The 15405-nt window shown below is 40.3% G+C and overlaps 1 protein-coding gene across 6 annotated transcripts in view; it reads left to right on the forward strand.

Annotated features, from left to right (window-relative positions):
- Nucleotides 1-2759, forward strand: part of rnf157 (ring finger protein 157) — a 28224-nt gene extending 25465 nt beyond the window's left edge. For all 6 annotated transcript variants that reach the window (XM_034213475.1, XM_034213483.1, XM_034213501.1 and 3 more), the window contains one exon: nt 865-2759. In XM_034213475.1, coding sequence (XP_034069366.1) covers nt 865-1013 — 149 coding nt within the window. In that variant the 3' untranslated portion in view covers nt 1014-2759. The remainder of the gene's footprint in view (nt 1-864) is intronic.
- The last annotated feature ends 12646 nt before the right edge of the window (nt 2760-15405 follow it).

The following is a 15405-nucleotide window of genomic DNA, read 5'->3' on the forward strand; positions in this document are numbered from 1 at the left end:
CTTCTGATGCAGTCTCTCTCTATTAGTCCAGCATGTATCTCTCCTCAATCACAGCCTAGACCTTATATGATATTTTCTCATACTTTCAATTTGCACAGTAATAGTTGAGCTGAGGCAGCTTTCATTGCCGATGCTATTCATTATTCATATCCTCCGTGGTCGAGACATACAACTATCAATAATTAATTTGATCCCCTGGCTGATATTCACTGTTATTCAGTTCTTGTTGGTCGGTGAGCCTTTGAGATGCCTCTAACTGCAGTTGCAGGCCAGGAGGACTGCAGTGTGACACGGTGGTGTTGAAAAGGGATTCATAGTATGTAAATGTTGTGTGTTTTAGTGCATTTTCTCTGTGTAATAAGGCTATTAAAGTAAGGCTTTAGCCTACATCTACTTCAGTCAGATTAAGTTTGCTTGACTGTGTCACTATTTCTAAAAAAAGGAAGGTAGGTTTTTTAATTCAACCTGAAAATGCAGATGAAAGAAATTGGATGAAAATGTATTTGCATGATAATAAACCAAATTAGTAAACAATAGCCTATAGTGAGACAGTACTCTGCTATGCAAGGCTGCATCAAACAATAATTTTGTTAACAATGAATCTGCCCATTATATTTAGGATCAACCAATCAATAGTGAAAGATGTCCTTCTTGTCCAAGGTTATATATTATGTTTAATATGATATAAAACATATAAAAGCAGGACATCTCCATATTTAAGAGGCTGAAAGCAGCATGTTATGCCAGTTTGGTATGGGACATTACTTTAAGTATTAATTGATCAATAAAGGTGGGGATTACATTCCTGTCAGTGTGTTTTAAATTTTGCAACATAACCCTCCTCTGTCTCTTCGTCTCCTTCAGGTCTGATGTACCTCGGAGGCTACAGGCCTGTTTTGGAGCCCCCCGCCCACCACACCTCCACCAGCAACATCAACATGGAGGAGCAGGGGGCTGAGAACCGGGACGGCCAGAGTCCCAAACATCCCCGCCGCGGACCACTCATTGTGTAACACACTCTAACACAGACGGAAACACAGACTTCTCCGTCCAGTCTCAGCTTACCCTGCCATAGTGCTGCATTGCTGGATATTGTCCTGCAGGGAACCCCCCCACCCCACTATACCAACTGTCTTGATTGTCGCTGCTGGCACTTAAACTCCTCCCGAGCAGAAAGAGGAGGAAAGAGGAACAGAAGGGCAAAACATGTCGTCTGTGCACTTTTAGCTCAACATTATTGTTTCGTTTTTGTTGTGTTTAGCCCATTGCTATGTTATTATTTATTACCTGTAGGTCTAACCAATGAGAGCTTTGTATTGTGACACTATCTCTAAAAAATACATGCTGCTCCTCTCCTCTCCTTTCCTCTCCTCTCTTACCAGACAAACAGTCAGGGGCTACTGTGATCGGCAATCTGATTTATTACTGATGTACTTCTTCTTCTCTCTTATAAACTGTATGTTGAACAAGTGTTTGTACACTACTTTATAATCAGCTCACACCGGACACCTTGGCAAACTAAAACGTGCTGACTCGTCTCTTCGGATCAGGGAGCGCCCGTCTCGGCTTCGCATGCAACCTCTGCAGATGTTTCTCTTTTCCCGCCATTATTTTCCAAACAGCCTTGGACTTGTAAGGCGGCAGAGGAGCCAGGAAATGGCGGCCAAAATGAACAGAAATGGACTGAAAATAAAGGAAAAAAACACAGAATGTAAGACGATGAACGTTGATCTCTTAGAAGGGGAAAGTACATGACATTTAAATTGTCATCTCAACTGGAATTCAACGTGAACTTTGAACCCCTGAGCTGGTTCTATTAACACAAACACACCAACCGCGCCAAACTCTCTTTCTTCAGCTCCCTCTAAGCATGTCAGTATTATCGTAGTGCAACTGGAATCCAACAAGAACCACCAAGCAATACCGATGCCGGAGCTGCATCTCATGTGCAGTTCAAACTGGCCCGTTGCATTCAAATCCAGACATTTCAATGTGTTTAATTCTATGTTTAATCTTTTTTTTTGCCATTGGGAAGGGATTTATTGTGAGGAAAACATGATACGGTGAATTTGAGAACCTAAACGTGAGATTTAGGCCACACTGTTAGCTGGCATTTTGTTCATATTAACATAATCTCTACGAGCCCCTTTCTCCTCGTTTGTGAAGCCTTTAGTTGTTTGTTTTGTAAAACTTTAATGTATAGCTCACAAGTTGTCGATGTTCTCCGTTCCCGTAATTTTAATTTGTTGCAAAACACTGTCGTTTACTAGAATGTGGATGAAAACATGTGAAAATGTGTTAACGTTTACACACTCGCATAACAAATAACTGAAAAATGGACAATATCAACATTTAATGCACTATTATCTGTTTCCTAGACAACACACTTTGCGGTGCATGAGGCGATAGTAGAGTAAGCATGTTAGTCTAGGTCCGCCTGCACCCATATAGAAAACTGGATGATGGATCACTGCACACACATAAAGCCGGACCATATCCCTCTGCAGTGTTATCGGTTTCAGGAGCCCTATTCCCTCGACCCGGACTGGTAGGTCAGAAGGACTGCATTAGTATATCCAAGTTGCAACCAGTCATGTGATCACAGATCGAATGTGTAGATGAAGCCGTTCTCTGGCACCAGTCACAGTATGATATCAAAGGAATGGGTCCAAATCTGCAAGACTCCCACTTTTCTAGAACTATGGGTGAAAATGTCAAAGAAAACATCAAACGGACAATAAAGTTTTTGCAACTAAACAGTCACTGAGTCATTTCATTTTAAATGGTTGGAGATTCATTAATCTGTGCAGTTATTTGCTCTGGGATTTGTCCTGACATGTAACATTCCTTTCTGCCTCATCCAATCATTTTTCAAACTCAGCTCTGCAGCATTTTCCATTGGGTGACTCGGGGTCATATTTGGCCCATATCAAGATTCGTCTTTGACTTTAGATACCCCACCCCCCCCCCCCCCCCCCCCCCCCCCCCCCCTCATCCACTGTAACAATAATTTTTTCGCAACATGCACCTTGTCTCCCATCCCTCTGGCCCCCTCCCCCCACGGGAACTCAACCTTTCACAAAGAATATGTACACTTATTTTTATTTATTTATTCATTTGTTTAACAGGGACAGTGCAGATTAATTAACATTCCTGTAAATGTGCCAGAGTTAGCCAAGAGGCTATTTTTCATCTGTTGTCCCTGGACAGATTTTATAAGTGAACCTAAAACAAATTTCATTTAAACAAGTAAATACAATCAAATTAAAACATGCAACATACATTACTGGAATACTTAAATAAATAAAAAGACAGAACAATAAAACAAAACAAAAGAACATGTTGTGACGACCCCTCCCCCCTTCTGCCTGTCTGTGCTCCCTGCCTTGCTGTCCTCTATGGAGGACGGAACATGACTTAAGTATAAATAAATAAATGTATGAAGAAATACAGGAATAAATAAATTACGTACATAAATACAGGAATAAATAAATAAATACGTAAATAAATAAATAAATAAATACAGGAATAAATAAATGACGAAATAAATACAGAAATAAATAAATGTTGAAATGAATACACAAATAAATAAATAAAAGAATAAATGCATAAATAAATATGGAAATAAATACATCAATGTATAAATAAATAAATGTCGAAAATAAAACAGAACACACGTTATTATTATATATCTTTCATTTATTTCTACATTTACGCGACATACATTTATTTATTTATGTATTTATGTGTCCGTATGCTAATGAGGTGGGCGGTCCTAACCTCAGTCTGAAGCAGGATTCGCCAATTGTTGGAGCCAGGCAGAAGCAATAGATTTGTGGCAAGTCACATCATGTCGAGCTGAGCCAAGTCCTCTATACATCGTTCCACACGAAACTGGACATAGTCTTTTGGTTCTCCGTTCTCTAAATGGTCCGCTAATGATCGTAAATGATCTCCAATGGCTCTTAAATCAATATCCATAAATAAACCTTACAACTGTGGATAAACCATGGATGTATAAAGATAAGGGCTAAACAGTAAAGCTCCTGCATTCGAATCAGCGCGGTTATCCAGGCGTTAGTAGTAGAGCCCTCTGCCAGAAATGATCACACACTCCTGTAACCAATCCTGCTTCAGACTGAGGTTAGGACCGCCCACCTCATTAGCATACGGACACATAAATACATAAATAAATAAATGTATGTTGCGTAAATGTAGAAATAAATGAAAGATATATAATAACGTGTGTTCTGTTTTATTTTCGACTTTTATTTATTTATTTATACATTGATGTATTTATTTCCATATTTATTTATGCATTTATGTATGCATTTATTCTTTTATTTATTTATTTGTGTATTCATTTCAACATTTATTTATTTCTGTATTTATTTCGTCATTTATTTATTCCTGTATTTATTTATTCCTGTATTTATTTATTAATTTACGTATTTATTTATTTATTCCTGTATTTCTTCATACATTTATTTATTTATACTTAAGTCATGTTCCGTCCTCCATAGTCCTCTGGCAGGTACTGGGAGTGTTGTCCTGTTTGTGCCCGTCCATCTAGAGGCGGAGCCTCAAGAAGGCATAAAGGCTTGCCCAGCTGGGAGGTTCACTTTCTGATCCTGATCCTGGCCTGCTGCAGCAACCTCAGCCTTCCACCTGTGTTTGTATTTTCACAAATAGAATAAAGATTTCACAAATCTGAAACTGTGTTATAAAGAATCTTTAGACCCTCTGGAATAATCCAGTCCAGATTTGATGAGTCTAGGTATAGTGGTTTTAGATCAGGACCTGGTCTAATGTGGTCTAGATTTTAAAAAAGCACTGAAATCTCCCTTGTTTGTATTTTCACAAATAGAATAAAGGTTTCACAAATCTCAAACTGTGTTATAAAGAATCTTTAGACCCTCTGGGATAATCCAGTCCAGATTTGATGAGTGTAGGTCTAGTGGTTTTAGATCAGGACCTGGTCTAATGTGGTCTACATGTAAAAAAGCACTGAAATCTCCCTTTTTTGTATTTTCACAAATAGAATTAAGGTTTCACAAATCTGGAACTGTGTTATAAAGAATCTTTAGACCCTCTGGGATAATCCAGTCCAGATTTGATGAGTGTAGGTCTAGTGGTTTTAGATCAGGACCTGGTCTAATGTGGTCTACATGTAAAAAAAAAAGCACTGAAATCTCCCTTTTTTGTATTTTCACAAATAGAATTAAGGTTTCACAAATCTGAAACTGTGTTATAAAGAATCTTTAGACCCTCTGGGATAATCCAGTCAGGATTTGATGAGTGTAGGTCTAGTGGTTTTAGATCAGGACCTGGTCTAATGTGGTGAAGATGCGAAAAAAGCACTGAAATCTCCCTTTTTTTAATTTTCACAAATAGAATAAAGGTTTCACAAATCTCAAACTGGGTCATAAAGAATCTTTAGACTTTCTGGGATAATCCAGTCCAAATAAATCGGCTATGCAGCGATTTAAGAGGTTCAAACACGGAGGATTGTTCGCTCAGCGCTGTAAATTAAATGTCCCTTAACTGTCCCCTTAACTGCCGAATCGGATGCTCTGAATCGGAAGCCAACTTCAGCGTTGTCAGTTTGAGAGCAATACATAATTGGAACTGCTTGTCTCATTTAAACAGAGGTTATAATTGGATGCATCCTGCTCCATCTCTTTTATTTCACTATACATGTACTCCTCTTTTCGTGACCTGGAAATTGATGTTTGTCCATTAGCTGCCACAGGACAGTACCTCACACTTTTTATTTTTCGTTTTAACATATATTACATTACATTACATTACATTGCATTTAGCTGACGCTTTTATCCAAAGCGACTTACAATAAGTACATTCGACCAGGAAGACACAACCTTGAAGAAAACAGAATCATATAAGTATATCAGGTTTCATAGAGCCAAACATTTCAAGTGCTACTCAACTGGCTTTAGGTAATCCAGTCCTTTATTGGTATAAAAGTGCTTCGTTAATCGTTCTAACGCTCGAAGTGGAGTCGAAAGAGATGAGTTTTCAGTTTGCGCCGGAAGATGTGCAAGCTATCTGCCGTCCTGATGTCAATGGGGAGCTCATTCCACCATCTTGGAGCCAGGATAGCAAACCCACGTGTTTTCGCCGATGGGAACTTGGGTCCCCCTCGCAGCGAGGGCGCAACGAGTCGTTTGGCTGATGCAGAGCGTAGTGCACGCGCTGGGGTGTACGGTTTAACCATGTCCTGGATGTAGGAAGGGCCAGATCCATTCGCAGCACGGTAAGCAAGTACCAGTGTCTTGAAGTGGATTCTAGCAGTTACCGGAAGCCAGTGAAGGGAGCGGAGGAGCGGAGTGGTGTGGGAGAATTTAGGAAGGTTGAAAACCAGACGAGCCGCTGCATTCTGGATGAGCTGCAGAGGTCGGATGGCACATGCAGGTAGACCAGCCAGGAGGGAGTTGCAGTAGTCTAGGCGTGAGATGACGAGAGCCTGGACCAGAACCTGAGTCGCTTTCTGAGTCAGCTGGGGACGTATCTTCCTGATGTTGTAAAGCGTGTATCTGCAGCAGCGGGTTGTAGCAGCGATGTTTGCAGTGAAGGACAGGTTGTTATCTAGGGTCACACCCAGATTCCTTGCAGTCTGAGTCGGGGAAACAACTGAGGTGCCGATGTTGATTGTCAGGTCAAGAGTTGGACAATCTTTTCCCGGGAGGAAGAGCAGCTCAGTCTTGTCAAGGTTGAGCTTGAGGTGGTGAGCAGACATCCACTGAGAGATGTCAGCTAGACAAGCAGAGATGCGTGCGACGACCTGGGTCTCTGAGCGGGGAAAGGACAGAATTAATTGGGTGTCATCAGCGTAGCAGTGGTAAGAAAAACCATGCGGGCTAATGACTGATCCGAGCGAGTTTGTGTACAAGGAGAAGAGGAGGGGACCAAGAACAGAGCCCTGAGGGACCCCCGTAGTTAATATTAGTAGCATGATGAATATATTAACATTTGCTGAGTAACTTACAGGCAGTGGTGACTGGTCATTAGGGGCAGGTGGGGCACAGCCCCACCTAGTGTCAGCAGAAAGTATTAAAAGTAATGATTACAAAAAAATGCAAAAATTAAATTAAAAATTATATAAAATATATTTTAAGATCATGTTTAATCATCTGATTTGTCTGTACATTGCTGTTTTAGTCTGTGTTCTTCTAATTAGTGTCTACAGTGTGTGCCTATTGAGCTGTTTAGAGCCATGTGGGACAAAACCCGATCCTGCCCCTCCCTCTCCCTGTTTAAGTCAATGGTGACTGTAAAAACTACACTGCGCATGCTCAGAGTATTGTCCTATTTAATATGTGTGGCAAAAAAATAATGACCATAGGGGCATAGTGCTGCCATCCCCACCATACGTCATCTCACATAATTCAGAGCTGATTGGCTGTAAGTACGTGTGCCGCGAAAAGTGTGGTGTGTGAAGGGGAGGAGAGAGAGCTGCAGTGACGCATCCTAAAACCCGGAAGTAAGCTGCGCATGGCTTCCCTCCACAAAAAAGCAATGATATTTCTCCATAGAATTTTAGAAAATAGCTCCAAATAAGATCTGTGGGAAACAAACCTGTTAGATAAATGCACGTTTTGTTCAGCCGGATAATATCCACATGTCTACCCTACTTTTATAATTTTCGAATCATAAATCTATTGATTAGATCAGATTTATGATAGACTTTTGAAACTACAAGAATATAAGGAGGACTTTTACAAAAAAGTAATAGAGATTTTTGTCCAGAAGGATAGGCAAATGGACTTCATCTTCATGTCAAGGTAAGACTGCAATTGTATTGAAAATGGGATCTTACTAAGAGAGAACAATTCAATATTTAAATGATAAAATTACATTTTTTGGGTATCCTTTTGTTGAACTGTCTGTTTAAAATTAATTGAAGCATCAGACAAAAAAAGCTTTTGAAAATAATATTATATTTTGATTTAGGTCAAAATATAATATTTGTAAACCTGAAGAGTCAGAGCCTCACCAGCCATGAACCTCAGAAGCTTATATATAGACATCTAAGTTTTTTGTGCCCCACCACTTTTGTACATATAAAAACGCCACTGCTTACAGGCATAACTAAACTGTGTTTGTAACAATCACAAACGATGTAGTCAGGCTGTTTGTCCTTCATATAGCAGAACTCAACAGCTTTTAGGAGATTGTTTAAGGCATTTTGTAAAAGTTTAGAGGTATTTAAAGAAGGCAGTGCTCTTAAGGTAATGATATTTTGCAACTCAGTCCATGCCCAGGCAGCATGAAAAGACAAAGTAGTCTTACCGCTCAGAGCACACCCTAGGGACTTTTAAAAGAATTCAATGAGAAGATCTAGTACTGCATTTGCTGGTGTGAAAGGATAAAAGGCTGGAGATATAAATAGTTTACCTAACAATGTATTGACATTAAACAGCAACACGGGCAGTTATCTGCTCCAAGTGATAAGATTGTTAAAATAAATTGTGAGGGTAGGTATTTTTTTTTAACGTTCTGCAGTGTGAAATGCAGAATGTAGTGTCAGGAAGTAATGATAAAGTTGCATACATGTTAATCACATTGCCATAGTCTTATACAGAAATTAAGAGTTCATAGAAGAATAGCCAATGCTCATGCTAGTGCTAATGGGGATCCTAATAAAGACAAAGAGTGTTTTCTTTGTGGGTCCAAGGAAAAGCATTTTTAAATGGAACGTGTTTTTTGTACGAAATGAATCTATACATGAACCTTGTAATGTTAAGATTGTAGGATCAGCTTCATAATAGCGAGAACAATTAAAGGGCATTCAATTAAAGCTGCAGTAATATCAAACTATCTTGCCTCACCTCTTTACCTTAATTCAAAGAGGGCAGCGCGGTGTAGATAATGTGTTGTCTTTGTCTAGACTTTAAAAGCTTTAGGATCAGTAATTATTAATGGAGGAAATACTCTATGAGATCAGACGGGGTGAGATAGTTGCTAAAAGAAAATCACAAACTTAATGGCACATCTATCGATTATAGGTTGTCATATGTGAACTATTATTACATTTAAAGGATAAGTTGTTTGTTACACATGACACATATTGTGTGCAGTAGACAGTTGTATTCGTGCTTACAAGATCAGGATTCAGGTTTGGTAACAACAAGCTGTTAATTGTTAAGCCCCAAGCCTGTTTTTCAGATCTCAGGCTCGAAAATGACATGCCCAGAACAAATGACTATATCTTCACTTCTAAAAGGGGTACATTAATATCTTTGTTCTCAAAGCAATGGTAAACCTGTGAGTTTGATGTAGAAAAGTCATAATCAATATAGATGTTTTTATTTTAAAGTAAATTCAGATTGAACATAGTAAAAACAAAAGTAAATTATAGTTTCCGTCATTAGTAGTAGTAGTAGAACCTTTATTTATCCAGGAAAATCAATTAAGAACACATTCTTATTTACAATGATGACCTGACAGGAGGCAAAGGCTTCCTGAGGGGATGGGGTTTGGGAGGAAAACAAATAAAAAGACAGACTCCGGGCACTACAGAACACAGGAGACAACACAAAGACATAGAGCAAAGATGACAGGCATAGCAGTTAAACATATAAAAATTCTAAAACAATATTGCTGTGGTTCAATCAGTCATTAAAATCAGCATCAGGCAAAGCAGCTACATGTGTGTACCAGGGTGTCAATAATAGTGACATTGAAGGTGCGGGGCGGGGGGAGACAAAGGTTTTCATTTTCAACGTTTTTTGAATGACATTCCAGCTATCTGCTGCTGCAAATTGAAAGGTGGAGCGGCCAAAGGATGTATGGGCTTTGGGGATCTTTAACAGGATGCTTGTAGCTGACCGGGTGTTGTGCTTCGGGGGTGTGCGAAGTTGCAGTAATTGTGTGAGGTAGAAGGGGGTGAAAACCACCCTTGAATTATGGGATTGAAGACAAAAAGCTTTAGGAATCCAGACTATAACATATAATAAGTACCCTGTATCAAGATTGATGCAAAACAAGTGAAATGTGACCTTTTTAGAGAGTTTTAGAAAAAGAAAACCCACCTACAGTATGGGGTCATTTGGGTGTATTTGCCATATCTCTGGAACCCATTGGTCGATGTTGGTGATTGACACCTCTTTTGAACCGTTAGAGCCAATAGAATCGAGAGGAAGTTCCTAAATCCATCTAAACATTACCATTGGTGAATGAGAGTGATGCGCAGCCAGCTTGTCCAAAACCGGAAGCTCTCATACACAGTGATGATACTTATACCATTGGAATCTCAGTTTATGATATGTTTGTGCAGATTCAATGAAGTATAACATATTTCTACCGTGAGTTAAGTGCGTTAGCACTCTTTCGCTTAGTGCTAATTCATACGCTTGGTGTTAGAGTTGTGTTTTGTTTCGGTATAAATGGTTCATATCGTCAGTTAGCTGAGTTTCTTCCCGTTAAGTGGGTACATTAATAGGTTGTCAAATGTTAAGAAGCCCTGAGACACAGTTTTGTGAAAATGTTGCTTAACAGGTTAATGTTTAAACAGATCTAATAAATGTTAACTGTTTAATTATATATCCTGAAATGTTCCTGTTATTTAGGGATGATAGAAGCATGTATAATAAGAACTGGATACAGCGTGGGAGGCGGGGCCTCATTCATTCCTATGAGAGCTGCTCATTAGCGCATGATGATAAAATGGCCCACCTTTTGAGAGAGTGAAACGTCACAGATTACCCAGCATGCCTGAGAAGTACCCGTATGTGCGCTCATAGAGCATGCGCAACTTTAACCAAAATGCTCGTTCACATCAAGCACGTCAATTTGCGTACACGTAACAGCACCGCGCGTTCATGACAGCATGGTAATGGATTGTTGTTATCATGGATTTGATATGAACGAGGCGGCAGTTAGCAGCTAGCGGCTAGCTAGTAATGATGCTAATGTACACATCAATCGTTATGTACTTATATTACGCTGTAACAGGATCTAGTGATATCCAACAGAGCTTCATTTAGCATGAAATAATTATTGCACTGTATATATATATTTATATAGGCCTACAGTGCAATAAGCTTCTTAGTGCAATACGAAGCTACAGGGACGTTAATAATGTCGGTAATATTAACTTTATTTAATACAACATTTACGGTACAAGATTTAATCATACAGCCCATGTAGTATGATAATGAATTACAGCAAACATGTGCAATATATCCATTATTACAGCTCCGTGGGATGGCAGTAAGACGATATGGATCCGTTCTTATTGTGCATCTGTAATAGATTTTCAAGCGTGAGGTTCGATATTTGGGAAGAGTTGTTTCTGCCGAAGGTGGCAAAATTTATCCAGCTGACACCATCGCTGTGAGAGCATTGAAAGATAAGAGACCGAAAAATGTGGGAGAGCTTCGAGCTATCATGGGCTTGCTAAGCTACTACAGACAATATATACAGAACTTTTCCCGAATTGCTGGACCACTTTATGACTTGTTGAAAGGTACAGCAGAAGACAACAATGTAACAGAAAGCAGGAGAAAAACAAGACGAGTCACAGAAAAAAAGAAAGGAGTGCCGTCACACAAACCAATGGTGTGGACTGAAGAACATCAATGCATCCTGGAACGGCTAATAGACTGTCTGGTTGAGCCCCCAGTCCTCGGGTTCCCTGACTTCTCACTGCCCTTTGCCCTCCATATAGATGCGTCAAACCAAGGCCTTGGCGCAGTCCTATACCAACAACAGGATGGTAAACTCCGTTTGATCGCCTATACGGTTCCCGGACACTGACAGCCTCTGAACGAAATTACCATCTCCACTCAGGAAAATTGGAATTTCTTGCATTAAAGTGGGCAGTAACAGAAAAATTCAGAGACTATCTGTACTATGCGCCTACATTTACTGTATACAGTGATAATAATCCACTTACCTATGTCCTGTCGAGTGCCAAGCTTAATGCAACTGGATATAGATGGGTAGCAGAGCTTGCCGACTTTCACTTTACCATTCGATACCGTCCAGGGAAAAAGAATGTGGATGCTGACTGTAATGGCAATTTCCTTTTCCTATGTCCTATATATTTTTGCCGTTACTTTCACAGAAGGGTTGAAAAGTGATCCAGACGCAGACACAAACAGATGATTTTCCGGTCCTTAGTTGTGGTTTATGATGATGTTTATTCGTCTTTACATACCAGGGTTAATTTAGCGTTCTAGTGATTCTATGAGCATCTGCCGGGCTGGTGGAATCGGTATGCTCTTCTCCTACTGTGTCCCCCCATCTCCTGTCACCTATGACCTCCTTATATACACCCGGTGCAGCTAAACCCTGCCATCCAGTGTTCATAAATAATATTGCACTATACATATAACTTAAATAAACTGACACACCAACATCACCCACAAAATGGCTCCAACACACCGGCCCCTAATTGGCTTTAGTATGGGAAAAAAGACAATTACCAATAAATAATAAAGGAGCTATACAAAAGGTGTGTATGTGTTAGCATGTAATTCTTAAAGTATTTGTAGTTTATTTTCTTCTCTTCTTCTCCCTTATTTTAAGGGTCATCGGTCTTTGCTGTTCTTTATGTCTCAGCTTCCTGGAGCAGACATATCTTTGTTATTGGTCTCACTAAGATGTTGCTCTTGGTTTGAAGTCGAACTGTGCGCACAATACCTTGTGCGTCTGGTTTTGTCTCCAGTATTCTGCCCATTAACCAGGAGCCACGTGGAGCAGTGGAATCAGCCACTACAACAATGTCACCTGGAGCAAAGCTTCTTTTTTCCTTTAACCACCGTTGTCTATTTTGGATTAGAGGCAGGTATTCCTGTGTCCACCTTTTCCAAAAGAGATCTGCCATATATTGCACTTGTCTCCATCTGCGTTTGATGTACAAGTCTTCCTTTACAAAGAGTCCAGGTGGTAGTTTTGGCTTGGTTTTCATCAGAAGAAGATGGTTAGGCGTGAGGGCCTCTAGGTCCATCGGATCGTCAGAAGATTTTGTAATTGGTCGATCATTCAGAATCGCTTCGACTTCACAAAGAAAGGTTTGCAATCCTTCGTCGTCCAGAACTTGTTGCTTTAGAACAGAACACAGCACATTTCGAACCATACGGATCAATCGTTCCCAAACACCGCCGTGATGGCTTCCTGCTGGGGGGTTAAAATACCACCTTATCCCTCGCTGAAGCATAGCACTCTGAATTCTGTCTTGATTCAAACCATTGAGTGATTCCTTTAGCTCTCTATTTGCGCCGACAAAATTTGTGCCATTGTCTGACCTTAAAGAGGAAACTTGACCTCGTCGACAAATAAATCGTCGTAGTGCATGGATGCAGGAGTCTGTGTCAAGTGCGTATGCAACTTCAAGATGTACTGCTCTGCTTGCCATGCAAGTGAAGATTACGCCATATCTTTTGACAAGACTTCGTCCTCTCTTGATCTCAATAGGACCAAAGTAGTCTACTCCTGTATTTGTGAAGGGAGGTGTATCTGGTAGAATCCTTTCCAAGGGCAAGTCTGCCATTTTTTGTTCTCCAAGTTTTCCACGATGCCGTTTACACACAGTACAGTTTGATATAATCTTTCTTGCCGCAGAGTTAGCTTTGATTATCCAGTACTTTTTACGGAGTCGAGACAGCATCTGATTCCTTCCTCCATGTCCAAGGTCTTCATGAATATCTCGTAACAATAGTGTGGATATGTGAAGATCCTTTGAGAGAATGATCGGATGTTTGGGCTCTTCAGGCATTGCTAGTCGTTTCAAGCGACCACCCAGTCTCAGGAGTCCATGATCTAATATTGGATCCAGTTTGTACAAGCAACTGCTTCCTTTCACATTATGTTTACCAGCTTCTAGTAAAGATAGTTCTTCTTTGAACCGTTGCCTTTGACTAAAATAAATGACTGCCTTTTCTGCTTGAACAAGATCTTCAGGACATAAACATTGTCTGCGGAGTGTTCCTTTAAAGGCCTGTATCTTCCTTTCGACCTTTTCCTTTAATCTTCTAGGATCCTTTTCAGAGCCATTCACAGTAGTCTGAATCTCCTTTCTCCTTTGAATCAGCTTCAAGAGTGTCGTTTTTACTTTAAGAAGCCAGGCTACAGCAGTCTTCAGTTTTCTCCATGATGAGAAGTGGTTTATCAGAGAGTTTGTGGGGCTCAATGAATCTTTGACAATGACGTTCATTGTGATGTCCTGCTTGATTTCTGGATCATTGCCAGGGATATCTGAATCCACATGAGAGTTTGTCCATTCTCTGTCTGGCTTGGAGAGAAACTCAGGTCCCTTGATCCATCTCCTACAGTTTAAGAATTGTCTGCCTTTAGTCCTCTAGAGGCTTCATCTGAAGGATTTTCCTTTGTTCCAATATACCTCCATTGTGATACATCCGTGGCATCCCTTATAAGAGAGCTCCTGTTTGCTACAAATGTTTGAAAGCGTTTGTTTTCGTTTTTTATGTATTTTAGCACGGTAGTGCTATCAGTCCAGAAGACGGATTGGTCCAGTTGCAGCTGTAATTCGTTCTTCAGCATTGTGTCGATTTTGACAGCCAGGACTGCTGCTGTAAGTTCCATTCTGGGAATTGTAACTTGTTTCAATGGTGACACTCTGGATTTTCCTGTTATGAATGAAACATGCACTTCTTTGTTATCATTCTCCAGTCTTAGATATGAAACAGTGCCGTAGCCGCTTTCACTAGCATCAGAAAAGTGGTGCAGTTGTGCATGTCTGACATGACCAAAGCTTGTTGGCTTCATGCACCGGTCCACTTGAAACTCTGCCATCTTATTGATGTCTGCTAGCCATCCTGACCATTGCTGAACTAAAGCTTGTGGTATGTTTTCATCCCATCCAAGTTTCTTCCTACAAAGCTCCTGCATGATCAGTTTGGCTGGTAGGGTGAATGGTGCCAGAAATCCCAAGGGGTCGTATATAGAGCCGACAACAGACAAGATGCCACGTCTTGTATATGGTCGTTCTTGTGCAGCAATTTTGAACTTGAACACATCCGTTTCAACACACCAGTGCAATCCCAGTGCTCTTTCCATTGGTAGCTTGTCCCTATCCAAGTCCAAGTCCTTGGTCTCTTTGGTTCTGCTTTGTTGTGGAATGGATGCTAATACTGCACGGCTGTTGCTGATCCACTTTGACAGCATAAATCCTCCCTTTCGACAGAGAGCAATCAGGTCTCCTACCATTTTTACTGCTTCTGACTCAGAGGGCATGGATTTTAGGCAATCGTCCACGTAGAAGTTATTTTTAACTGTGTCTACCACATCTGCTGTAAAGTTATCTTTGTTGTCCTCAGCAGTCTTTCTCAATGTGAAGTTTGCACAACTGGGTGATGATACTGCTCCAAAAAGATGTACCTTCATCCGGTATTCAGCAAGATCCCGTTGCACATCACCGTT

The sequence above is a fragment of the Gymnodraco acuticeps genome, unplaced genomic scaffold (assembly GCF_902827175.1).
Source record: "Gymnodraco acuticeps unplaced genomic scaffold, fGymAcu1.1, whole genome shotgun sequence".
In the NCBI taxonomy this organism is placed as follows: Eukaryota; Metazoa; Chordata; class Actinopteri; order Perciformes; family Bathydraconidae; genus Gymnodraco; species Gymnodraco acuticeps.